General features: G+C 46.3%; 9 protein-coding genes across 9 annotated transcripts; 3 read left to right on the top strand and 6 right to left on the bottom strand.

The window, feature by feature from the left end:
- Positions 1–1,101: 1,101 nt before the first annotated feature.
- F4822DRAFT_405722 (activator of Hsp90 ATPase) lies at positions 1,102–3,016 on the top strand. Its single transcript, XM_051458328.1, has 4 exons — positions 1,102–1,812; positions 1,880–1,962; positions 2,028–2,683; positions 2,744–3,016. The coding sequence occupies exons 1-4, from the start codon at positions 1,590–1,592 to the stop codon at positions 2,760–2,762; spliced, it is 981 nt and encodes a 326-aa protein (XP_051312972.1). The 5' UTR covers positions 1,102–1,589; the 3' UTR covers positions 2,763–3,016.
- Positions 3,017–3,236: 220 nt separating this feature from the next.
- On the top strand, positions 3,237–7,496 carry F4822DRAFT_405717 (glycoside hydrolase family 2 protein). The gene is made up of 2 exons (XM_051458327.1): positions 3,237–5,583; positions 5,656–7,496. The coding sequence occupies exons 1-2, from the start codon at positions 3,751–3,753 to the stop codon at positions 7,063–7,065; spliced, it is 3,243 nt and encodes a 1,080-aa protein (XP_051312971.1). The 5' UTR covers positions 3,237–3,750; the 3' UTR covers positions 7,066–7,496.
- Positions 7,497–7,525: 29 nt separating this feature from the next.
- F4822DRAFT_443992 (uncharacterized protein) lies at positions 7,526–8,291 on the bottom strand. The gene is made up of 2 exons (XM_051463168.1): positions 7,981–8,291; positions 7,526–7,894 (listed from the first exon to the last, which is right to left on the bottom strand). The coding sequence occupies exons 1-2, from the start codon at positions 8,206–8,208 to the stop codon at positions 7,541–7,543; spliced, it is 582 nt and encodes a 193-aa protein (XP_051312970.1). The 5' UTR covers positions 8,209–8,291; the 3' UTR covers positions 7,526–7,540.
- A 1,185-nt stretch (positions 8,292–9,476) lies between these two features.
- Positions 9,477–9,821, bottom strand: F4822DRAFT_429951 (uncharacterized protein; the record flags this gene model as incomplete). The annotated part of the gene is made up of 1 exon (XM_051461187.1): positions 9,477–9,821. One exon carries the CDS (start codon positions 9,819–9,821, stop codon positions 9,477–9,479), a length of 345 nt encoding a protein of 114 aa, XP_051312969.1.
- A 462-nt stretch (positions 9,822–10,283) lies between these two features.
- On the bottom strand, positions 10,284–11,588 carry F4822DRAFT_429950 (plasma membrane protein Pth11-like protein; the record flags this gene model as incomplete). Its single annotated transcript, XM_051461186.1, has 6 exons — positions 10,284–10,552; positions 10,612–10,703; positions 10,772–10,839; positions 10,890–11,213; positions 11,264–11,380; positions 11,427–11,588. The coding sequence occupies 6 exons, from the start codon at positions 11,586–11,588 to the stop codon at positions 10,284–10,286; spliced, it is 1,032 nt and encodes a 343-aa protein (XP_051312968.1).
- Positions 11,589–13,711: 2,123 nt separating this feature from the next.
- Positions 13,712–15,232, top strand: F4822DRAFT_443988 (Metalloprotease; the record flags this gene model as incomplete). The annotated part of the gene is made up of 4 exons (XM_051463167.1): positions 13,712–14,689; positions 14,741–14,803; positions 14,853–14,920; positions 14,976–15,232. 4 exons carry the CDS (start codon positions 13,712–13,714, stop codon positions 15,175–15,177), a joined length of 1,311 nt encoding a protein of 436 aa, XP_051312967.1. The 3' UTR covers positions 15,178–15,232.
- A 1,218-nt stretch (positions 15,233–16,450) lies between these two features.
- On the bottom strand, positions 16,451–17,939 carry F4822DRAFT_405711 (uncharacterized protein). Its single transcript, XM_051458326.1, has one exon. The coding sequence runs from the start codon at positions 17,833–17,835 to the stop codon at positions 17,128–17,130; it is 708 nt and encodes a 235-aa protein (XP_051312965.1). The 5' UTR covers positions 17,836–17,939; the 3' UTR covers positions 16,451–17,127.
- On the bottom strand, positions 16,633–17,256 carry F4822DRAFT_276256 (uncharacterized protein). Its single transcript, XM_051454803.1, has one exon. It carries the CDS (start codon positions 17,087–17,089, stop codon positions 16,727–16,729), a length of 363 nt encoding a protein of 120 aa, XP_051312966.1. The 5' UTR covers positions 17,090–17,256; the 3' UTR covers positions 16,633–16,726.
- A 547-nt stretch (positions 17,940–18,486) lies between the features above and the next one.
- On the bottom strand, positions 18,487–23,749 carry F4822DRAFT_443984 (P-loop containing nucleoside triphosphate hydrolase protein; the record flags this gene model as incomplete). Its single annotated transcript, XM_051463166.1, has 4 exons — positions 18,487–21,201; positions 21,267–23,077; positions 23,134–23,445; positions 23,521–23,749. 4 exons carry the CDS (start codon positions 23,747–23,749, stop codon positions 18,811–18,813), a joined length of 4,743 nt encoding a protein of 1,580 aa, XP_051312964.1. The 3' UTR covers positions 18,487–18,810.
- Positions 23,750–23,831: the final 82 nt, after the last annotated feature.

The raw sequence follows: 23,831 nt of genomic DNA, 5'->3' as shown, positions 1-23,831 counted from the left end.
TTCGACATTGGTATAAATTAATGTTGAATCACGATTGGTCGAATCCTAAAGTAGACCCACTATCTATATATAGAGGTCATTAACAACGGACTTCTCTCATTGGTTGGATTCTTCTTTTCCCCTCGTGGTTTAGAATTGGTCGGCGCTTAAAAGTTGCAGAAACTCCTTTTCTCCACTTCACAACGACTATGATTGGTTTCTTCTTTTTAAGTCGGATCTCTGTCTGCACAGGAGCGGGGAAAAGCTCATGATGTCCAGGACAAGACCTACTGTATGTATGAAATATGTTGTAGGAATCGGTATGCCTCGGATGCGTCGTAACTATAAAGCAGGGAGCTATTCATATAAATATAATATAGAGTATGCATTGATCGTCCGCATAATCTACTTCCCGCTGCAGAGCAACACACTCTAAGATCCGCCGTTCGTTTTGTGCATTAGAGGGATTGGGATTACTATGCTATGTTAGAGGCTCTCAACTTAAGGGGTTACTAAGGCTGTTTGCTCGTAGATACCTAAACAGTTGAGCTCATGAAGAATAACAAACTATATAAATCAGATCGTAGCCTCTTTGACAGAGGATATAAATAGTATGTGATGTGATCGCATTGCATATGTCCTAGCACATTTCGCACGTGGAAATTTTACACCTAGGGAAACTCGGATGTTAGCTTCAATTGAGCGATGGCATGGACCAGGTAGGTCTTTCGTCCCGATTGATAAATGCAATGCATATATATCGTTACCTATCCATAGCTGTGGGTGCTTAAATACCACCTCAGAATTGTAGGTACCTAAGATATAAAATATATTGCGGCTTTTATGACAAGAAGTTATGTTTATAATAATCCGGAGAAGAAAAAGAGTCCCCTTGCCTTAGACACTAGGACTATCGGCGTTGGCCGTTCTTAGTGTGAGCGCGTGTTGACGTAATAGGCCATGAGCAGGTGCTATTTCCCATTCTAGGTGCGCCATCGATAAAAAGGAAGCTACAGTAGAGTCAAACTTAATGACCGGACCGAGGTTTCGCCGGAGCTAGGCCCCTCTCATTCCTGTATTTTCATTGGCATAGCATTCTTCACTTTTTTTTTTTCCTTCCGTGAACCTAACAAACTTCGTCGAAATTCTAGAGCGTTCGGCTGCATCTTTCGAAGCCGAAGCATCTCATCCTGTCGGCCTTGTGCCCTTCATGTCGTCTTTTTCTTCCCTTCAATTCGTCCAACTATGATTACAGATTGATTCTTGTAGTCAACTTATCCGTCCATCTGTCATCGGTAGGTTTCTTTTCCATTTCTTATTTTTTTTTTTAACTTCTATTTTATCTGCCCTTTTCTTACCGTTTGCATCCTGCGAAATCTCTGATGATACACCAGCTGGCACCAGTCATAGAGTGACTTGTACTCCCTTCATTGATGACCTATAGCTGTAGTCCTTGAGACGAATATCTGATCGACGTTGTTCCTCGCATCGAGTCTTCTGATTTGCCATTCCTCACAAAGAAGAAACAAATTGCTGACCAATCTTGGCCCCATTTAGCTTCTCAAACCGAATCTATACTTCGTTCGAATTATCCTCCCCCGTATTCCACCATGGTTCTTCACAACCCCAACAACTGGCATTGGGTCAGTAAGAATGCCAGCGAATGGGCTAAGCAATGGTTCGAGGAAAATCTAACCAAAGTCTCGGCTGAAGATGGAGAGGTCACCGCCAAGATTAGTAAGGTTGTCAGCATGGACGGTGATGTTGACGTGAGCCAAAGAAAGGGCAAGGTTATCACCATCTACGACGTAAAGCTCGTCCTCGAATATTCTGGTTTGTTATCCCCGTAGTTATTCGTAGTTATAATACAAAGTTATCAGATTTTCTAACCTTTTAAAAGGATCTGCACAGGGAGAAGAGGGTGTATCTGGTACAATCACCGTGCCCGAAGTTGCCCACGATACCGAGCAAGATGAATTCGTTGTAAGTACCTAGTTTTTTAGCCTAGTAATTGTAATGCCTTGCCGCATTTACTAATTATCGAAAAGTTCGACATAGACATTTACTCGGAATCGAAGGAAAAGCAGCCCGTAAAAGACCTAGTCCGATCCAAAATCACGCCACAGCTGCGACAGGAATTCTCAAAGCTTACCCCAGCTTTGATTGCCGAACATGGCAAGGATATTCAACACGCTGCTGGCTCGAACCCATCAAGTGGTTTCAGCACACCAAAGTATCACGTACCAAGCAGCACCGCTGCGGCGAAGACCGACGCTAGCACCACCCAGAAGAACGGCGATAGCGTTGTTAACACTACGACTGTGACTGACCAAGAAGAATTCCGAACCACCGCCGCTGAATTATACCAGACCTTTACCGATCCTCAACGACTAGCTGCGTTCACCCGTGCCCCACCGAAGAGATTTGATGGCGCTAAGAAGGGTGGCAAGTTTGAGTTATTCGGCGGTAACGTCTCCGGCGAATACGAAGAACTTGAAGAGCCCACCAAGATCGTCCAGAGCTGGAGACTTAACCAATGGCCAGCAGGTCACCACTCCAAGCAGGTGATTGAGTTCGACCAGAACGACGTGGACAGCGTGACCGTGATGAGAGTGACTTGGACTGGCGTTCCCGTAGGCCAGGAAGAAGTAACCAAGCGTAATTGGGAAGAATATTACGTGAGGAGCATCAAGAAGACTTTCGGGTAAGTTAATTCTCCCGACGTTGACATTTACTACCACACGGGCGTACTAATATCGAGAAGATTCGGAACGATCCTATAAGAAGTTCATCCCTATTAGCCAACGGCGTTGTCTGGTTCAATGGCGTAACTGGTAAGAGGTACAATCAACCCTCGCGGGCGATTGTTTGGCCATTTTTATAAAACCATAGAGTCGTAAGGTAGAGAGGACCAGGTTCTAATTCCTCATATTAGACACCTTGCATAGTAAAAAGTGCATTAAGAAGTCACAATGATAGATGATTATTTAATGATATACTTGGTCGTCGCTCATCTTTTTGTTCGACGCCCCAATAAGTAAGTCTTCAACTTCGTAGGCCATTTTCGCTCAAGTAATTCTCGACATGACGCTTTTGCCCTTGTGAGAGTTTTGGGCAGCGTTTCGCTTCTGGTCCTTTCATGCGATGCGATATAAAACTTGATGCACAACCCAGCGACGATATCAAGATTAAACATTACAATCGGCCTATAATATAAGGTTAAGTCAGATCATCCTGTTATAACTAAACATAACTACATATGTAGGTGCGTATCAGAGATGCATCACCAGGTACCTAAAGTAGGATCTAAAATCCAAAACCCCTAGCCTCCATCTCCAAATCGCGGGACGGCGGCGGGACAAGCCGAGCCAACTAACTAAAACCAACTACAGTAAGCTACGTCACCCACTAACTCTAGGCGGAAACTCAGCTTTTTATCCTTAAACTTCCAAACCACGGAAGACTTTCAGACTTAAATCTTTCCAACCTTTTTCATAAAAACTGCCCTCGCACTTGATTCCATGATTTCATAAACGATTAGATAATTTATATTGTTTCATTTATGATTTGCAATTTCTTTTCGCTTTCGTTCTCGATACCCCCTTAGATACCGATGTTTTGATAACGTTGATACCACCCGATGGCATTTCCCCTCGCGTCGGGATTCCCTAAGCCTCTATGATTGAAGTATCGCCAAGCACCATTCGTTCAACTGAACTGCGGGATCATCAGTAAAAGATCTGTATTTGATTTTAAAAATTGCTTTTCGTTATGGCTTCCCATAACTCTTCTGGGCTTGCCCCAGTTGAGAATGAGGATAGCTTGGAGATCCGCCGAAGTCTGGAGCTCCGTGTGGATTTACGTGTTGCTACTTTAGCTCTGAGCTCCGAACCAGAGCTCGCCCCTCTTACTTCGTGTAACGCTTCATCACGCCCAGACATACAGCAACCCGGCGAGATAGACATCCAACCAAAGAAGATTCCAGACTGGAGTAATCTGAAAGTCATTCACCGCAATACGTTGCCTCCTCGGAGTCATTTCCATCTCTATAACTCCGAAAGCGACGCTCTTTCAAGGGATGTGAGCCGCTCCAGAGCTGCGTTGCTCTCCGGTACTTGGGGGTTTGAACTTCCACCAGGTCCATTCAAGGGCTCGCAAGACTTTTATAAGCCCAACTTCGACCATACGGAATGGAAGCTCATCAAGGTTCCGGGCATGTGGCAGCTTCAAGGGTTTGGAAAAGGCCCTCAATATACTAATGTGAACTACCCTTTTCCAGTAGATCCACCAAATGTCCCATATGATGATAACGAATGCGGTCGCTATATCACACGATTCTTGGTGCCGGATACTCTGAAGGATGGAAGTCAATGGCGGTTACGGTTTGAAGGCGTCGATTCTGCTTTTACGGTTTGGGTGAACGGGAAGGAAGTTGGTTATTCGCAAGGCTCGAGGAACCCTAGCGAATTTGATATTTCCGCACAACTTGACATCGACGCCGAGAATACTCTTTGCGTGGAGGTCTATCAGCGATGCGATGGAAGTTATATCGAAGACCAGGACCAATGGTGGCTTAGTGGCATTTTTAGAGATGTCTGGTTACATTCGTTTACCCCCGTTCATTTTGAGGATTTTCATATCCAGACCATCCTAGATGACAACTACGAGGATGCTTGGCTCACGATTGACGCTAAGCTGAATAAGGACGGCGAAACTATCTCGGCTAAGCTTCTTGATGATAAAGGTGAGGTGGTCTTCTCTGATTCACACTTATCGCAATCCCGGTCACACAGATTTAAATATCAAGTTAAAGATCCTCAGAAATGGACTGCGGAAACCCCGTACCTATACTCCTTGGTTCTCTCCGTTGGATCAGTCTACGTCACTCAGCGGGTCGGGTTTCGTAGGGCCGAGCTCATTGATGGCGTCTTCTCCGTGAACGGGAGTCCCGTCAAGATTCGTGGGGTCAATCGCCATGAACACAATGCACAATCAGGGAGAACCGTTCCATATGCGGACCTACGGTGGGATCTTCAATTAATGAAATATTATGGCGTTAATGCTATTCGCACGTGCCACTACATCAATGATCCAAGGTTCTATGACCTTACCGATGAAATGGGATTTTGGGTGTTGGATGAAGCTGACCTTGAATGCCACGGGTTTGGCGAAGTCGGCGGTAATCCAGCAAGTTTCACGTCCGATAATCCTGAATGGAGGGATGCATATATAGATCGTGCGGTACAAATGGTTCAGCGAGATAAGAACCATCCTTCCGTCATCATGTGGTCTCTCGGGAACGAAGCTTTCTACGGTAACAATCACCAAGCCATGTACGATGCCATAAAAGAAATCGACACAACCCGCCTCGTGCACTATGAAGGTGACCAAGAAGCCAAAACCGCAGATATTTTCAGTCGGATGTATACTCCTGTTGACCAGATGATCAAACATGCGGAGGAGAAGAGTTGGAAGAAGCCTTTCGTCATGTGCGAATTCATTCACGCGATGGGTAACGGTCCGGGTGCCATGAAAGAGTATATCGAAGCTTTCTACAAGTACCCACGCCTCATGGGAGGTTTTGTGTGGGAGTGGGCTAATCACGTAAGTCTACAGCAACCTCTCGTTTCTTGGCGCTTCATCCTTGTTAAGGCAATTCTAATAGATAATATATAGGGTCTGGAAACTGAATCGAAAGATGGCGAAAGGTATTATGGATACGGCGGCGACTTCCAACCCGATGAACCGAATGATGGTAATTTCGTGATGGACGGACTTTGCGATTCGCGACATTTCCCTGGTCCAGGACTCGACGAATATGGAAAGGCTATCGAACCAGTACAGATACTCGGCGTGAAAGGCAACGAAGTAACGATTATAAATCGCTACGACTTTCTGACCTTAGACCATCTTAAATGTTACTGGGAACTCATTTCAGACCGACAGCAGATGATTGGAAAAGAGATACTCATCCCGGCATCAATTAAGCCCCATACGAATGCGACCTTAGTGCTCGGTGGTCTTCCAATGACTCTATCGGCAGATACATGGCTTCAGCTAGAGTTTATGGCACGTCGAGAAAGCAAATGGACACCACCCGGAAGGGTTGTAGCCCGCGGTCAAATTTCCCTTACAGTGCCTCAATCCCTTACACTCCTCAAATCCCTTTCCTCACCAAGTCGTCCCCATATCCAACGTAAAGACGGAATGCTCTACGTCACCCTTTCTAAAGGCACAACCTTCGGCTTCGATACCGGTAACGGTACTCTATCCTCCCTAACGCATACTTCGAAGCCAGACGACAACCTCATCACCGTTCCCTTAGCTCTCGACTTCTATCGCGCGCTCACAGACAACGACCGTGGCGGCCACGGCCAAGAATGGATCGACCGTCGCGTCCACCAAACACGTAACCATTTCTCACAACTAACCGTTACCGAGACAGAATCTAGTTGCACCATCGTCGTCAAAGGCCGCGCCGCACCACCCGCCCTCGCCTGGGGTGTCGACACCACGACAACATATACCCTAACATCTTCGCACTGCAGCATCCGCGTACAAGCTAAGCCCAACGGATCTCTCCTCCCCTCCACATTCGCGCGCTTCGGCCTATCCTTCGGTCTCCGCGGTGTGCGAATCATAGAGTGGTTCGGTCGGGGCCCAGGTGAATCCTACCGCGACCGTAAACGCGCGCAACTAATCAATACATGGGGTTTCTCGACCGCATACCCCGACGCGTTATTCCGACACTATGAATTCCCACAGGACGCCGGGAACCGGACGGATGTTCGATGGTTGGAACTACGTTCCCATTGGGGCGGCGAAGACGTGTTTCCCGATCGACTACTCCGCGCGCGCTTTGGCGATCATAAAGGTGCGAGTTTTAGCGTTATGCCGTATACCACGCGCGATGTGGATGAGTGTACACACCCGTATGAACTGAGGAAGAGGAGGAGAGAGGATCATATCGTTAGGTTGGATTGGTATCATCATGGTCTTGGTACGGCGAGTTGTGGGCCTGCTACGTTGCCTGAGTATCAGTTGAGGACTGATCAGGAATTTGATGTTGAATTGTTGTTGGATTGAGTCGTTGGTTTTTTATTGTTGTTTTTTATGTGTGTTCATTTTTGGATACTGGAAAGAATCCCTCGTATGGTAACGTGAGGCGGCTCTACCGTCAACTTTGATTTATTCAGCCTGTCAGAGTTGTCTAGATCACGATAGCAATGAGGAATGTCGTCGAAAGCATACGTTCTATTTTCGTTGTGCGATTGTACCTCGAAGTACGCCGAAATCTAAGTAATCGAAAGTTCGATGTTTCCCACGTCTTCTGACTTTCTCCCCCCGTTACATCTCCCCGAGTATGGCTATATTGTGCCAACTCTTGTTAAGCTGAAATCATGTCATAGCATAAACAACCATAAGTCAACGCGACTAAGACCTCGCAGCTATATCTGCGTCCAGAAAGCTAATGAGATGAATACCACGCCAAACAGCAAACATATTACATAATAAAAGGTAACCAGCTCTCACCCTGCTCTCCTTACTGCAAATGTCAGCGTTAGATGTACTGCCAGGCCCCGACCTCCGCAGTGGTCCCGTGAAGTGTAAGTCCGATGGCGTCAATGCAGTTCGTCAGATTGAATCCGGGGGTGTGGGCGTAGAGGCGGTGACTAGCGCCCGTGCCAGCCATGAAGGCTTCAACATCGGGACATAAAGCGATACCGCCGATGCCAGAACCGTCCGTGGATAGGAAGTCGAGTACATCGCGCGGCGGCGCGCAATCCGATAGTACGGTCTTGTTGAACCAACCGCCTGTGAAGGAGCCTTGGGGTACGGATGCTGAGTGCGCTTGCATGTATTGCACTTGGCCTTTGGGCGCGACGTAGATTGATTGGCCGCCGGGGACTTGGACCTACCGGGTTGGGATACGCGTTAGTAATTGGATACCTAGGTAGGCAGTGTGGGATTTATTATGAGAATAGGCGGGGAGTGACCTACAGCCATACCGGTCAGACCTGCATACACGAGAGTACCTTGGACCTTGGGACACAAGCCGACGTTCTGGGGACAGTACGTAGCTGGACCCGATGTCCCCGCGTAGAATCCCTGACCGGCGGCTTCGAGTAGGGCTCCATCTATCGAGGTATCCGGCGCGAACACGGTGAGGAAGTATGTCGTGGCTGATGCGACGGTCGAGTAGGCGGCGAGAGGAAGGAGGAGTTTCATTGTGTCGGTACCCGTAATTGGATTTGGATTATGTGAATGATAAGAATGGAGAGGGTTGGTTCTTTGGCGGGATTGATCATGAGGAGGATAGATACCAATTGTATCGCGTCTTTTGAAAGTATTCAAGGGACAAGAGAGTGACTTGAGAGGGTTAGAAACCAAAGCTGTGGAATTGATTAGGAGGTAGTCGGGGGCTGCTGCACAATTGATGGTGTACAATTGAGAAGAGAATAAATTTCAATTGGGATTAAATAAAATTTGGAGGTCAATTATATGTAGGACAAGAGCTACCCGTTGGTGTAGCCTGTTCATCTCGTTTGCTCCTGCTTGATGTATCATCTTTTCTTTGAGATTCGTACCTTCCGCTTCTTCGTCGCCTCTACTTCCTGTTTGCGCCTTCTCTTGTGATAGCAAACTATACTTGGTAATACGTATTAGCTGTTCGCAACTTCCCAAACTCCGAAACTTCCCTTCTTCAAAGTGGCTCCAGATCACGCGCATCATTGTCCCCGTAGAAGAGGGTTAAGGTCTAGACTTATAAGGGTTATAAGAGTCCAAAAGATAGGGGGGCTTGTATGACATAAAAGTTATGTAATCTTAGTCAGCAGTTTCCCTTTGGACGTCAACCTCATAAACCAAGTTATTAATACGGCTATTTAGGTATAACTAATAAATAGTTTCCTCTCATGATCAATTGATATATATTGTAAGTTCCAATTATGCGCGAACATTTTTCATATATATTACTACTGCCCAGTCAAATTCAGGGTTAGGGTTAGGGTTAAGATCATTGGTGTGATGAATCTTACGTAAACAAAAACCATCAATTACATAATCAAGATTTGATTATATGAGCCAGCATCATTCTATCCCCTTACCCAGGTAGATACCTTAAGTATTTAATTGCTACTACAACCACTGACGAGGGTATCGACTGACTACTATTAGTTGCGGGCCAATACACTGGTCTACGTGAATAGCACATATATGATCACGACTCAATATCGAGTAAATCTTGACTCGATATATTACGTGGAGGTTTGAGTAACATGTAATCATCCGAAGCATTTCCCAAAAACTAAAACAAATCGCAAAACCGGAGATCAAATAATATAGCATCCTATTTCGCGGTTTAGGTATCAAAAATCAATTCATATCTACTTAAGTAGGTACCTAGGTAGATAAACGCTTCCAAAACCCCCTACCTATAGGTAGGCATCAAAATAGATAAGAGAATAACGCCGATGTAGACCTCCATCGCTAGAGCCCTAATTTCCGCCCTTCTCACGCTCGTCCCGCAGTCTCTTCTGTGTTTCGTTCAAGGTGAGCCTGCTTTGAATGTCACTCTTCACGGATTGCAAGGTAGTCATGGCCTCGTCGGTCTTGTCGACGATATCAGCGTTGCCGCGGTGCTCCGACTTGGCGGATTTACATACGTCCACTGCGTCCGGAATCCAGTCCTTGGCCCGGTTGAGTTCTGCCTCTTGGTCGTCGGGAAAAACTCCTTCGTCGGAGACGCTGTCGTAGTAGTCCTGGACGGCGTTGGCTGCGTCGAGCATCTTGTCGGCGTCGCCGGCGCTGCTGATGCTAGATGTGGGGTAGTCTAAGCCCATGGTGAAAGATGATGTCTTTTTGTTGATATGATAATTTTGGTGATCGTGTATGTTTTTGGTGGTGAAGTAAATGTGGTGTGGTGCTAGTGGTAGAAGAAGAAAAAGCTTGAAGATGAACTCGTTTATATAAAAAAGCATTGTGTAATATCGTACGAAATTACGTGTCGCGTATGGGTCAGGGACGACTCAGGCCGTGAATAAGGACGCACAAAATCCATCGCATTTCTCTATAGACGCGAGGTTTACGATGACGACGTAAATGAATCAGGAACGATGAATATTTCCGTCTTGCCAGGTGTTGTATTTCCAAACCTATCTAGAAAGCGTGTTCTAGAGCGGACGTGGGTCGTCTACTCATGTCCTGCTATTTATTTAAAGGTGCAACTCATTCAGTTTCATCCCATTTCCAAAATCCACTCCGATTTTGTTGTGATAATTGTCAATTGTCCCTACAGCTACTCCTCATATGTATGAGCCAGGTACTGCCTCTTCGATATCCCTATAAAGTCTATCGCGCGTCGTATATATAGGGCTCAGAGGCTCCAGGGAACTTGCCTCGGTCTCTTCATATATAGAATGTACACGTTTCGGTTTAAAATGGCCTCCAGCTGCTCTAAATATCGATTTTGGGGACCGTTTTCTAACGAGAAACTGTAGCGTTGGAAGGCAAGCAGCACATACACCTATTCCGAGTTCAATGAGACCCCAGTACAGATACTCTGTTAGTAACGCTGTGGTCAGGTTAGAGCGGTGATAGAATGACGATATTTCCCCGTCAAGGAATACTCACAGCCCTCATTCATCGGGTCAAATTCCGGTTGACCAATCCTAAACATCATGATTGACATCATACCGAGTCGAATAACGGAGGCAATAGTCGATCTAAAATTTCCAACGTTGTTAGAATCAATCATCTACACCTACATAAAACATTGACCACAATCACATACACTGCTCCTAGAAGGAAAACGGCGCTAGCGGCAAACTTCTTCGAGGTTGTTAAATTCAAGCGCCAGACCTGGTTCATGTTAGCTTCACCAGAACCCGGGGGCGGCTTCAATTTGGTACCAGGGGTATCGGGATAACTATTATCATAGCATCCGTTATAAAGTCGCAAATACTTATAGCAAATGCCGTTTTCATCATATGAGTGCAATAGATCAAAATATCCGCGCTTGGACCTTCCATCATCGACCAGTTCGTTACGCATTGAATGAGATCCGCTAGGAAAAACGCCGTTGAGAGTGAAACGACAAGTATGATCATTCCAACGAGAACGTAATTCACCGTACTCCTCCTTGTGACCGAGAAAATGCGCATGTAGAAAAATAGAAAACTCGTTTTAATGCATCCTAGAGTTAAAGGGAAGATCAAACCGAAAACCCATTGAATCTGGAAAATGTTTAGTATTCTATCTCCAAGCTGGCAGTGAGCACACTTACCAGGCATAATGTCGAATGCTTTCCATCCGAGTGTGGTGGCGACGTTCCGATCGGATATGCCACAACCTTTTGTGAGACGCCATATACCACACAAATGCCACTTCCACAAGTCAAAAGCTAATATTATCAGCACTATAATATCATTAGAAACGAGGATACAAACTATAGCAGGTATCATGAGCCAATCGTCAGCTTTCAGGGGTTGTTTTTGCTTTTTCCGTACCCAGAACTTTAGTATCACCGCTATCAAGCCAACCAGTGGTAGAACCGCTGCAGCGGCAATAATAGGTCCTGGTTGGTGCATATATGTCTGATATGAATCCATTGTGAGCAACACCCCTTGTGACACGGTAAACCGCGTTTACTCGAAAGACTAAGTCTGTGCTAATGAATCGGTCGAGAATTCTGGCATACCTCCCTAGGTAAGTTTTGTTCAGCTCAGCATCTGGGACATGGGGATAGCTGAATCATATGTGAAAACCCGCAGTATACTTTCTCCAAACTTTGGTTACTCAACCAAGACTCATGATTCGGACCTCGGGTTATCTACCGAAATACTTTTGGCATGCTTAGCTACCTTGATATACATACACCCTATTCGGTGGGCGTTTTCTGTACTTTACTTCGTAACACAGCAGTCAATAACGCTACACTATCATTTTTCATCGTAAGAAATCTTAGGCAACGCTAAAAGTAATAACTTGAGTTTTGTTAAAACAGGCAGAATACTCACTCAAGTATGTCTTAAGTACATACACATGTGTGTTGAGATAATACCTTGATAAGCCACACGCTAGGCCATAGGTCATCTATTTGTATAAATTCGTACGAGTATGACTCTCCTCTCGTGACACCCTCTGGATTGGCGTATCGTATCTATAATTAGGTAATTCGGCATCCCAACAAAACACGTCAGTCCAGTGGCGATGCACGGCCAGAAATAGGGGCGGCACGATCTAGTGGCTATGCAAATCCTCAAGTTTGACTAAATGATATCATAATCCGACAGTTACACAGATCAATCATCATTAACCTAACCCTAACCCTAACCCCTAGGCTCATATTCATCTAGTATTCTGGTATCGAATTCGGCCGGACTCAGAGAAGAATGTAAAAGCTACGCAGCTCTCTAGGGTACCTAGTATTGTAGGAACTGAGGGAATAAAGCTCGGGTTTACCTGTGAGAGGTCTCTTTTTTTCAACTACACGGGTGGAACGAAGCTTTCAGCCGTTCCAGGTGGTTACACAAAACCTGTGGGAGTAAGGGTAAGATTCCTAAGCCTATATAGCCACAGTGTTTCGAAATACGGATAAAAGGTGCGATATCTCACACAAAATCATATCAAGGCGTTAAATACTAATGGTCCCGAGTCTCCAGGTACTCGACGTCACCAAATTATATCCAGGTAGTTGCTGCTTAATCAGACAAACCCCTTTCCCCCGTTTTCCCAACATAATCAAGGTAATTTGATATTACGCCTTTGCATACACTCTTCGTTCCACTAATGCTTATTAAACTATTCCCATCTATTTTATCTCTCTGCTTTCTTATGTATTTACTTACCTACAATCTTTAAGACAGCTTCTCTAGTCGCCGTTAGCGTCGACTATCCGCCCCATAGACGAGTGGAACCTCCGGGGTATTTACGTGTCTTCCAAGTTCTGGAGATCTTCTAGCGCCTTAGTTTCTTGTTTTCTCCTAGGCACGTAACGACATATCGCAGCTACTATTATCGGACTATGCTTTCCTTTAAGAGCGAGCATTAACCTATATCAATGGAGATGTGGATATAACCAGGCCCACTGGCACACCAAACAAGGAAATAGTAGGTAGTGATTGATACGGCGTCATGTTCTTGCCACAATGTTATTTTCCCACCTACTGCCCCGGTCGCATAATATAAACCATAATCCAACTTGTTTTGTAAAGGGCCCGGCCGTATAGGGTTAGGCAGAAAGCGGGAAGCAGCTGAGGATTCCACGCAAAGCTACTTGACGTGTTATAGCTTTTAGCTAGGGAGTTGTTGAAGATAGATGCCTTTCAACTTGATGATGAAGCTTTAAATAATGCAAATTCCTTGACTAAACCCATGTTGCGGTCGTCACATACCAGCTTAACACCCGTATTTACTACACTAGCGCGACGAGGGGCGGTTAGTCAACATCGTCAGTCCTAATCTAGACGAATCACTACAACTATGAAATATTAAATACAAAAAATCGATCTTGGAAGTGTTTCTTTGCCTTGACATGATATTCCTGGAAGTGGTGTGGCGATATAGTTCCTGGAATCCACCATAACGTCAACTTGGACGTCAAGGACATCACTCTGGGTCTCCCAAATAATCTATAAAGAGGCATACAACCTGTCTCGATTGCGTAGGCGTTCTATTCCTCTATGATCCAACCCAAAGATATACACAGTCTATACTCGTCAGAATAAGCAATATGGCGACCCATCAACCCCATATCTGCCACGTTGTACCACCATACTTGCTATCGGCTATTGCCGATAATAGCAACAATGAGAACCAGATTCGCGAATCCGCTCGTCACACACTCACACTCCACGCAAATTACATCGGCAAGCGAGAGAAACGATTTGCGGCGTTGACTAAACCTCGAGGTAGCCGGACCTCGGCTCCAGCTAACGCCCACGGACGGCAAGGTATCGTGCCAGACCATATACTTCAGCACATCGCCGATTGTGAAGACGTTGACGATGATACTCGAGCTTGCGCGAAACGAGACTTGGAGCACGTTAAGAATATCCATGCCAAATACCAACAGCAGCAAGCTCGTGAGGAAACATCCGATCAAAAGGCAGCCGTAGCAGCTAAACAACCTTCGGATACTACCGAAAAGACCTACCGCGCCGTGTACGACGCAAAACACGACTCCGATGAAGCCAACCTACCCGGAAAAGTCATTCGTGTCGAAGGGCAGAAAGCATCCAAGGACGAGTCAGCTAACGAAGCCTACGATAACGCCGGACACGTTCTCTCATTCTATTACGATATCTTCAATTGGAAGTCCATTGATAACAATAATATGCATGTTATTAGTTCCGTACACTTTGGTCGGAACTACGAGAATGCATTTTGGGACCCCGAGGCCGCGCAAATGGTCTATGGCGATGGACACAATTTCTTGACCAACTTCACCGGCGCGGTGGATGTCATTGGACATGAACTTACACATGCAGTCACAGAACACACCTCACCCCTGGATTATTCGGGCCAAAGCGGTGCACTGAACGAGCATGTCTCCGATGTATTTGGCATCATGATCAAACAGCGAGTCGAGAATGAAACCGCAGATAAAGCCGACTGGTTGATCGGCGAGTACTGCCTAATGCCAGGTGTGAAAGGTGTAGCACTGAGAAGCATGAAGGCTCCCGGGACAGCATATAATGACCCGCGTTTCGTAAGTGTTATAACGCGAAGTATTACCGTGCTCACAGCTAACTCTTATTAGGGGAAAGACCCGCAACCAGCCAATTTCAAGGACTACAAGGCAACTTCGGACGATAATGGAGGAGTATGTAAACCCCAATCTTGGTGGACGAAAATATAACTGACATGTCTAGGTACACCTCTACTCGGGCATCCCAAATAAGGCATTCTATAATGCATCTATCGCATTTGGCGGCTACTCGTAGGTCTCTAGGTCTTATTCTCATACTGGTAGTTGCTGACAAGTATACCCGTAGATGGGAAAAAGCTGGTAAAACCTGGTGGGAAACATTGAGGAGTGGTCAGATTGCTCCTCGTTGCACATTCATTCAGTTTGCAGACGTGACTGTGGCGAAGGCAGAGGAGCTATTCGGAGAAGAGGCGGCGTCTACGGTACGCAAAGCCTGGGACGATGTGGGCGTCACGAGACGCTCTTATACACGCACGGGAAAGGACTAAGAGAGCCAATAATATCTTCAATTGGAGGCAATGACCTGTGTTTTAGAGTGAGAGTTGGCTGCGTCGATAAGTGAGAGAATTTATCATCCCTACAAGTTCCAGCCATCAAATTAAAGAAGTGTATAAAAAAGGAGGAAATAGGGGAAGAAGGCCCTAAATTTCAGGGCGGAACCCACTGAATCATTATAATAGCTACTTGCTAAACCTCGCTGAATATAGCACTATGTTAGCGCCCTATGACAGTGCGGGGTCACTATTGTAGAGGAGCATCAAGCCAGGACTTAGGCGACAGTGAGTCTATACCAGATTGCCCTAGGATAAAGGCGTCACCAACTACCGTTAGCGTGTATACCTTGTAGAGTTAGGTAGGGCGTACGGAAGGTAAAAAACAATTATCTGCAAATTGCGGGGAACGCCACAAACGTGAGGGGAGCAGTTCGCTATGGTCCCTTCTATGACAGCGCTATCACACGGGAAGGCAGACTAGAGGGGGCGTAGCGCTAGCCACCATTGTAATCCAGCGCATCGAATCATTAGGTAGATAGATACCTACAACGCACAAGGATGTTCTCAACATTGAACTTAGCCGTACTTACTCGAATCGATTTACACTCAGTTAATAGAAACAGCCTTTGAGAAAGTTTGAGTTCAATAAAGTCGACCTGTATTAAACTGTATTGAGTATAGAAGATGATAGATGAAAGACGGTAAAAGACACTTCAAAAAGCTTGCAAATCAATGTGTATAGATTAGCTTAGCTCTGTAGCTTCCGAGTCTGTACTGGGCTGTGGTGGGCAGCCAACTACGCCGTCCTTACAGGGAGTTATCCCACCTTTTTAACCCCACAGGATTACCCCGCCCAGGTATGTACGTAAAGCCCCCTAGACCGCCGTCACATCACCAATAATTACAGCGCCTCGAAGTGAGCATCCTTATTTTTCCAACTCCTACACCATAAAACTAGATACATACCTGAAAACGGGCGTGTTTGCGTCCCTATATCATACATACATGTAGTTTTCAACCACTAAATAGTCAATTGGCTAAATTACGAATTGGTTATATTGCCAACTCATTAACTTACCTAAATGTTAAATGAAGATTCGCCTACTCATTATTGTGTTACCCAGTCTCCTTGATCCGTTTTCGTGTGAGGTCCTTTTGGGGGAGACACGCGCTGTAATCCACCATAATTACAAGGGGCTCTAGTGCCCTTACCCCTATAATCAGGAGTCTACTCCATTGATCCATTGTGCCCTTCGTTGGCTCAGATATCTAGTCAGCGAAGGGACATAGATACTGACATAATTTATAAACCCAATGAAACGTGTCGATACAGCCTCCGGTACATATGTACCTAGAAGTCATGTAATTATCTCCTGCCTATTTTGCTGCTAAGTGCGTACGCGGGTAGACACCACACCTCTCCCATCAAACCACGCCAGGATAGAAATCCATCAACCTTACCATCCTCAAAAGTATCGCCGTTAAGCCCAACGCAAAGCATTCCGTCCGCGAATAGTCCCGGCTCTCCATGATGATTATACAGCTACGGATGTCGTCCAGCCGCCCGACATTCCATTCTGATCTCCTTTTTCGACTTCCCAATAAATCGTATGTCGATCGAACGTTCACCCTCTAGGCACATCAGGGAAGAATGAATTTCATCTTTCTCCTGCTCGTTATTCCACCCCGTAACCTCAATCATACCCGGAGCTGATTCGTATCGTTCCGGGTCCACATACATGAATTCCTCAAATAATTCGAGTACCTCATCAACTAATCGACAACACCCCATCGCGCAATAACACTCCTCAAAACATAATTGAAGTCGCTTAAAGTATGAGAATGGGATACTGCGTACGCGACTATCCCACTTCATTACTAACTTCACCCTTAATTCTCTATGCATCTCCTTTAGAAATTCCTCTTCGTCGACCGAGCCAGTGTCTAGTCGTCGTCCTCGCCCGGTCTCATCGGTTGGTCGTACCTTGCGTTGAACATTAGGGAACTGCTGGTCGATACATCCCGCATATCGAAGGTGTAACTAACATCGCGCATACACCTATATATAGACTCATATTCGCCTCCTATGCCATACACGCACCTGAACAGTTGGGAATCGCATTCCCCACATGGAAAGACGAAACGATTAAAACGGAAGTATACACATGCCGCTTCATATTGAATGGCTTTGCTGACGCCCAATAATAAACCAATAGACTGGCCAGGGTCTTTGTGACGACTTAGCCGGTGTTGGCCCAGGCCTTCATAGCGCAAGTAAGTATCTCCAGAAGCATCATGGGTTCCCTTGTTGTTGTACGTGAGTATCCGTTTTCCGACCACATCTGAACAACCATAGTTTGGTGGGAATACGGATCCTTTCACAAGGAGGTATCTATAGATCATGTTGCGGATCTCTTGAGGAAGATCCATGAAGCCGTGAAACTCCTTGCCGATACGAGTATTAAGGGACTGTCTCATGCAGCGACGAACACATTCTTCCCAGGGTGTTGATTCTTTTTGTTGGCGTGTCCAGTACTCTTTCAGACGGAATTCCCATGGTCTAGTTCGTTCCTCCGCGAAGTATGACACATGCGCTGCTACCGCGGATGCTTCGCTCTCCCACTTCTCTGCCTGTTCTCGGGAGACAGGCATCACGCCGATTAGGCAAAAAAAAGTTATTAAGTTAGAGCTGGGTATGCAATCCCGGAGTTCTCATAGGGAAAAATACACTAAGTCGTCGGAAGGAGTAGAAGGGCTCTGAAAGCTAAGTAGGATCGAGTTCATCAATGGAAGGATAAGACCTGCGAGGTGTTAAGTAATAATCTCAGGGGGAATAGTAGGTTATGTACGCGAAGTAAAGGTTACCTTTGAATACTTAAGAAACCATGGAATGTCCGACACCTACCCAAATAGATAAACTTTCTATTCTTCTCTCATTTCAATATCTGCCTAGCCAGGCAGCAAGGCACGAAGGCCTTGACTTCAGTAAGTTCCAGCATGTGCTATATATACCGTAGGTATGATTATCTCAAAGCTCGTGGTAATAAAAAGATGAAATTCTATAGGGACAGGCACCCTAGCCATATTTCCGCTACTTACCAAAAAGATCTATCCCCTTCCCATCTTTATTTTTCAACCGCGCTGCACCCACGGTATTAAACTAATTTGAGCATTTTGTCGTTAGCAACCGCTGGTGTTTGGGTACCTAGGTAGTCGGTTATACCGATTCAAATAATGGAGGGGGCGCTAGAACACCGCTAAATTATAAGCCTTGTGATGGGGTAGGTAGCTGGTAGATAGTGGGGTTAAGACTGGCGGAGCACGAGCTGTAAACCCCTGTAAACCCCCCAGACCCTGCTAAAGTAGCAGGTACGAAACATGACCAGAACCGTCGACTGAAAGCAATCGTGTATATTGGCTAAGGGTTCAGCAAATCTTACGCTTTAACTTGACACATGTCAGCAATACCGGAGGATGTAAGTTTCTCCATAACAAATAACCCCTTGTTATGTCTTTAGACCATCCTTAAGCGGATGTCCACGCCATTAAATCAGTCGCAAAAATCAGCAAATATTTCCTCAAGGAATTACCCCCACCTTCCAACTGTATCCCCCGGCAGACGAATAGCTAGTCCACGAAATTCGCACAGCCACGAAGACTGTTAATAAGCGCGGGGTCAAATTCTGAGAGCCAATTTGGCTCATTTGAGTCGCAGTCCGAAGAGAGCTCTTCGTTCTCACACGCTTCGGAAGGGCCCGAGTCAATGGGAAGTGGTTGGCGAGCCAGGGGTTCCAGGGCAGTGGAGGCCGGGGTGATTCCGCTTGAATTCTCCAGCGACTCTAGCCATGGCGAACTTGATCCCATTTTTGTTGGTTTCCATTCTGTTGATCCTGATAACAAATATGTTTCTTGGCCTGAAAGACTAGCTGAAGGCAAATCGAAACGATCAGATGCCTTCTGCAACTCATTAACGGTGGTAAAGCTGAGATTAGGTGACCGACCAGAATCCATGCTTTCTTTCAAGGTCTCAACAACACCTGGATAAAGCGTTTCATCCTTCCTCATCGTCTGAAGTTTGCTAACATCTTTAGATTTGCTAAGGCGAATAATACTCTCTATATCAGGAAGTTCGTCGTCATTCTCAAAAACGTCACTATCATATTGCATGTCAGAGTCATATCTCATATTCGCACAGACCCCATCATGAGCACCGAGAGCTCCACTAAACAGCGAGTTGGATAACTTGGGTTCCCCATGGCCGCTAAATGCACTCATAACAGGTAGAGTGCTGTTAACTACCCCCTTGGGCATGTCAAAAGGACGTTGGGATTTTTTCATCCCGTGGGTGCCAAGCGTTAACGACGGCAAGTGCTCGGTCTCGGTTTCGGGCGACATCGTAGAGAGGTCAATACATTCAATATCCGACAGGGCGTCTATGTCCGAAGTATGCTCTTTAGTTTTACTTCGCTTCTTAAGCATCGCTCCTTTGTTGGCTTCCGCAGAGCGCTTCCTCTTCACATTTGGTAGATTGGCATCGGACTTCCCAGCCATAGGTTGGCCCGTGGTAGTATGTCGTTGCTGGGAGATATGATTAGTCGCAGGTCTCGCGACTCCCTTCCCTCTGTCCTTATTGGTCTTGATATCTCCGGCAGCCCCCGAGACTTGTGCTTGTTGCGTTGAGAATCCAGAGGTAGAATCTTCTTCTTTGGGCACATTATTCCCTACTTCTTTCTGATTCTTCTTCTTTTTCTTATCCTGCGGTGGCGGCCGAAACCTATTTATCCCTTCGTGGCAACATTTATGGGTGCAGGGCTTGCCGGATGAGGTAGAGCCGCCATTGCGGCAACGATGATTGCACATCCATTTTCCGTTATCCATCTTGGCAGGTTCAAATGTCGAAAGGCTTGCTTCCTGCGATAGAACATGGTCGATCAAGGGATACTCTTCTTCGGCATCATCTAACGGTCCTGGGTATTCCGACGATCCCATCTCGTCAGCCCCGTTAGCTAGAGCCAAAGTAGCGCTGAGAATCTCTTCATCTGAAAGATCATCATAATCCATATCATCGTCTAAGATAGTGGCGGGCGCCTGGCAGTTAATCACTTGGGCCTTCCTTTCCTTCCATGCAGTCTTCGGTATATCAGGGTCCAGTTCCTTCACAACCTGAGTTCCGACAATCTCTTCGCAGCCGAAGTAACAAGAGACCTTCTGGTCTGGACCACTAAGTGAGACGGGAAACTTCAGGTCTAAGCCAGTAGATTTCTCAATCTTCCTCAGGTTCCCGCGCCAAAAGTATGCGAGACACCCATCGGTAGTGAGAACGAAGAACGTCGCTGCCGGCACTTTATGGTTCCATATCGGCACACCCTTCGCATTTCGATAGCAGAGGTTGACCTTCAACGTTACCGTCACACTATCTTCGGGTTGTGACTGTCGTGGGATACTAGCAACGAGATGGGTCTTCATGTCCAGGCGGGGGAAGTTCTCCAATGTTTTCAACATATTCATACCATACGGAGGATTCCTGCTTGAAACGCGCTCGATCTCGTTGAAATCTCTATCGGCCAACCCCAATACTGTATGGACTCCATTACTCACCCACTTTCGTATCATTACCGGCCCCAGCCCTGGAATCTGAGAAAGCTGCGACGGTTTATTGTCCCACGAATTTGCAGAGAGAGCACGTGCTAGCTCGAGGCCAGCTTTCGTGCTATAACCATCACCATCAAACACTCGGCAGTCCACGAAGCAGCGTACTAGACGGTTCAGTCTATCAAATATGGCGGATTTCTCTGCCCCGATTTTGAACTTCATGAGACCGGATCCCTTTTCGTGCGGCAACTCTACACCGCCGAGAAAGACCTGGGCCACGAGGAAGACCTTGTGCCAATTCTGATTCACCGTCTCCTTGATTGGGTGAAGGATGAATGGAGACTTGTTTAGTTCCCGAAACAAAGCCCGTTCGTCAGGTTTAAAGCGGAAGTCTTTTAACTCGGCAGCTTTACAGAGCGTGGTGAGCTGCAAAAGTCTGTTAGCAATCCATCCGAAACACGAGCATCCGAATGTCTCGATTATAGACTTACAATTTCCTCGAGTCCTGCCCCTCGAGGCATAGATAATAACAGTTTCATCGTCTCGATGTTGATCATATACCTAGACATCGCATGTCCATATTCCGTACATTTGAATGGTGCTTGCTTTGTGATCAAGCCACACTCTTGCAGTAGCTTCACATCTCGCTCGCACCATTCCTCCATCCTCTTATCGGCGTCTTCAGCGTTACGAGCATCTTGAAGATGGTACAGCGAGGGAGACTGACGCACTCGTACGCTTAGAAATGTACCTCCAATCCATTTCTTGGCCGTCTGCACATCTTGAATAGTTCCCAAGCTAATCTCGGAGTTTAGGTGTTCCACCAAATTTCGATGAAGTGTACTCTCCAGTGTCTCTTCTCCAGACATCATTTTCTTGTATCGATCAACATTCGCCGTTTTAGTCATAATTATAGCCACGGCGCTATCATCAAACTGTGGGCGACCAGCACGGCCAAGCATTTGCATAACTTCCAAGTCCGAATATTCTTGGGCTTTATCGTCTGTGTAGCCCGTCGTCCCTTTTAATACCACCGTATGACATGGAAGATTCACCCCAACCGCCAATGTAGACGTGCAACAGATGACATGGATTTGACCCTCAAGGAAGTTTTGCGCTACTGCCGATCTATCCTGGGCGTCAAGGCCCGCGTGGTGAAAAGCAACACCATGCCGCACAATCTCTTGAAGCGACGTATTTATGACAGGAACCCTTCGCGTCGGTGCGGGCCAGGCCTTATCCTCCGCTTTGCAAGTCGACCACCACTCCACCAATCTTCTAGCGGTAACCTCACATGACTTTCGCGTGAAACAGAAAATCATGATTGGCTTCTTCTGTGAGTGCTTTGAAAGGAGCATAATCAACTTCCCATCAAGCGACTTGTCAAATATGAAATCATTCTGATAGGAGCCGTATCCATAGACATATCGTTGTAATTTGACCGGTCTCAATTCTTCGCCAAAAGCTTCGGCCCTGGCTGGTTCTTGTTGGTTTGAGTAATCCCGACCGAGCCATCTTGCAATATCTCCAATATTAGGGATAGTAGCACTCAAGGCGACGAAGCGGACATTCGCTCCGATCGTTTTCATACGCGAGACAACGGCTTCCAAGGTAGCGCCGCGAGCGTCCTTCAAAATATGCACCTCATCGATGAGGACTAGACGAACCATCTCTAAAAGCTTTCGGTGATCCGACCACTTCCTCGTAATAGAATCCCACTTCTCTGGGGTAGTTACGATGATTGACGCATTACCCACTCGACTCGCCTGCGCTTGTGAAGTATCGCCAGTAAGTTCGACACATCGTATATTCATATGGCTGAACTTCTTTTCCCAGTCTTTTGCACGCTCCGAGCACAGGGACTTCGTAGGTGCTTGGTAGACAATCTTAGCATTGTCACTACCAGGGGCCATGATAAGTTTGCAAATAGCCATTTCTAGAATGGCCGTCTTTCCAGACCCCGTGGGAGCAGAAACTACAACGTTGTCATTTGTGCCGTATACGAGTGGAAAGCACTTGGACTGGATAACATTGAAGAGTTCATACGGGAAAACAGTACGGAATTTATCAGGTAGCACCTCTCCGGGGTTAATAAGGCGAGTACCGTTTAGGACGGGTGGCTCGTCTGGGGCATGCTCGAGGGTCAATTTGAGGTTGCTCGCCTTCTTCTGTTTTACAAGAGGATTGCCATTGACCTTTGCTGCTTGCTTGAGGCTGAGGCGTGTGGAAGGACTAGATCCGCCAACCAGTGTCGGAGAACTGCTTGTAAATGGACTTTCGAGGCTTGGGATTTGGCTAGATGCTATTCGTCGTTATTACAAATGCCCATTCAGAGAATATACTAGAAATTTAGCTCACCAGAGTAAAAAGGGGGTGTAACCACCTGCGCTCCAGGTTGTAATTCGCCAATCCTACGAGAACCGTCCCTGTTGAGAATAGATTGGGAGGCTGGACTTGGCTCAATTCCTCCTATAAGCGCCAGGTCATTCGAGAATGGAGATCGATGGCTGAAGTCCCGCATCGGAATCGGCCTAAAATGATGACTAGCATCGCCCACCCCTCGTCGCGATTGATTGGGGGTATTAGTATTTGGCAACGAAAGACGAGGTTCACGGCGCTCCGAGTTTGGGGGGTGAAAAAATCTCTGCGAGTGCCCCAATAGGTTGCGGTCTACGTAGTGTTAAGAACCGCTTGAGTCAAGTAATGATATCTTGGGTAGGAAATAGTTGTCATGAGTCAACTTACCAAATATATCTAGGTCTTGATCATCGTCCTGAAAGTTACCCAGTTGGTTCATAAACATCCCATTCCCATTAGCACCTCCCAAAGGATTCAATTGAGATAGTTGATAGCGACGGTCCGGGAATAGAGTATTAGTATGGTCAATTATGTTTTGAAGATGCCTATCTTGCCCCATCCTGTTCTGAAACTGATACATATGGTGGTCTTCACCCGGCTCGGCATCGCTGGACATGGCATCCGTTGGAGATAATTCTTGTACACACAATATTGAACAAGGTTGGTAAGACCTAAGAGTTGAATAAGATAGTAGAAAC

This window comes from Hypoxylon trugodes (assembly GCF_022578975.1).
Source record: "Hypoxylon trugodes strain CBS 135444 unplaced genomic scaffold F4822scaffold_6, whole genome shotgun sequence".
Classification (NCBI taxonomy): Eukaryota; Fungi; Ascomycota; class Sordariomycetes; order Xylariales; family Hypoxylaceae; genus Hypoxylon; species Hypoxylon trugodes.
The sequence above is the reverse complement of the archived record's forward strand: the minus strand, read 5'-3'. Positions and strand labels throughout refer to the sequence as shown.

Excerpts from the sequence above, each read along its gene's own strand:
- F4822DRAFT_405722 (XM_051458328.1), top strand. The coding sequence starts at position 1,590 with ATGGTTCTTCACAACCCCAACAACTGGCATTGGGTCAGTAAGAATGCC. Across the intron at positions 1,813-1,879 it reads GCTCGTCCTCGAATATTCTG|GATCTGCACAGGGAGAAGAG; the intron begins GTTTGTTATCCC and ends ACCTTTTAAAAG. Across the intron at positions 1,963-2,027 it reads CCGAGCAAGATGAATTCGTT|TTCGACATAGACATTTACTC; the intron begins GTAAGTACCTAG and ends ATTATCGAAAAG.
- F4822DRAFT_405717 (XM_051458327.1), top strand. The coding sequence starts at position 3,751 with ATGGCTTCCCATAACTCTTCTGGGCTTGCCCCAGTTGAGAATGAGGAT. Across the intron at positions 5,584-5,655 it reads TGTGGGAGTGGGCTAATCAC|GGTCTGGAAACTGAATCGAA; the intron begins GTAAGTCTACAG and ends GATAATATATAG.
- F4822DRAFT_443992 (XM_051463168.1), bottom strand. The coding sequence starts at position 8,208 with ATGAAACTCCTCCTTCCTCTCGCCGCCTACTCGACCGTCGCATCAGCC. Across the intron at positions 7,895-7,980 it reads CAGGTCTGACCGGTATGGCT|GTCCAAGTCCCCGGCGGCCA; the intron begins GTAGGTCACTCC and ends CCAACCCGGTAG.
- F4822DRAFT_276256 (XM_051454803.1), bottom strand. The coding sequence starts at position 17,089 with ATGCATAGAGAATTAAGGGTGAAGTTAGTAATGAAGTGGGATAGTCGC.
- F4822DRAFT_405711 (XM_051458326.1), bottom strand. The coding sequence starts at position 17,835 with ATGCCTGTCTCCCGAGAACAGGCAGAGAAGTGGGAGAGCGAAGCATCC.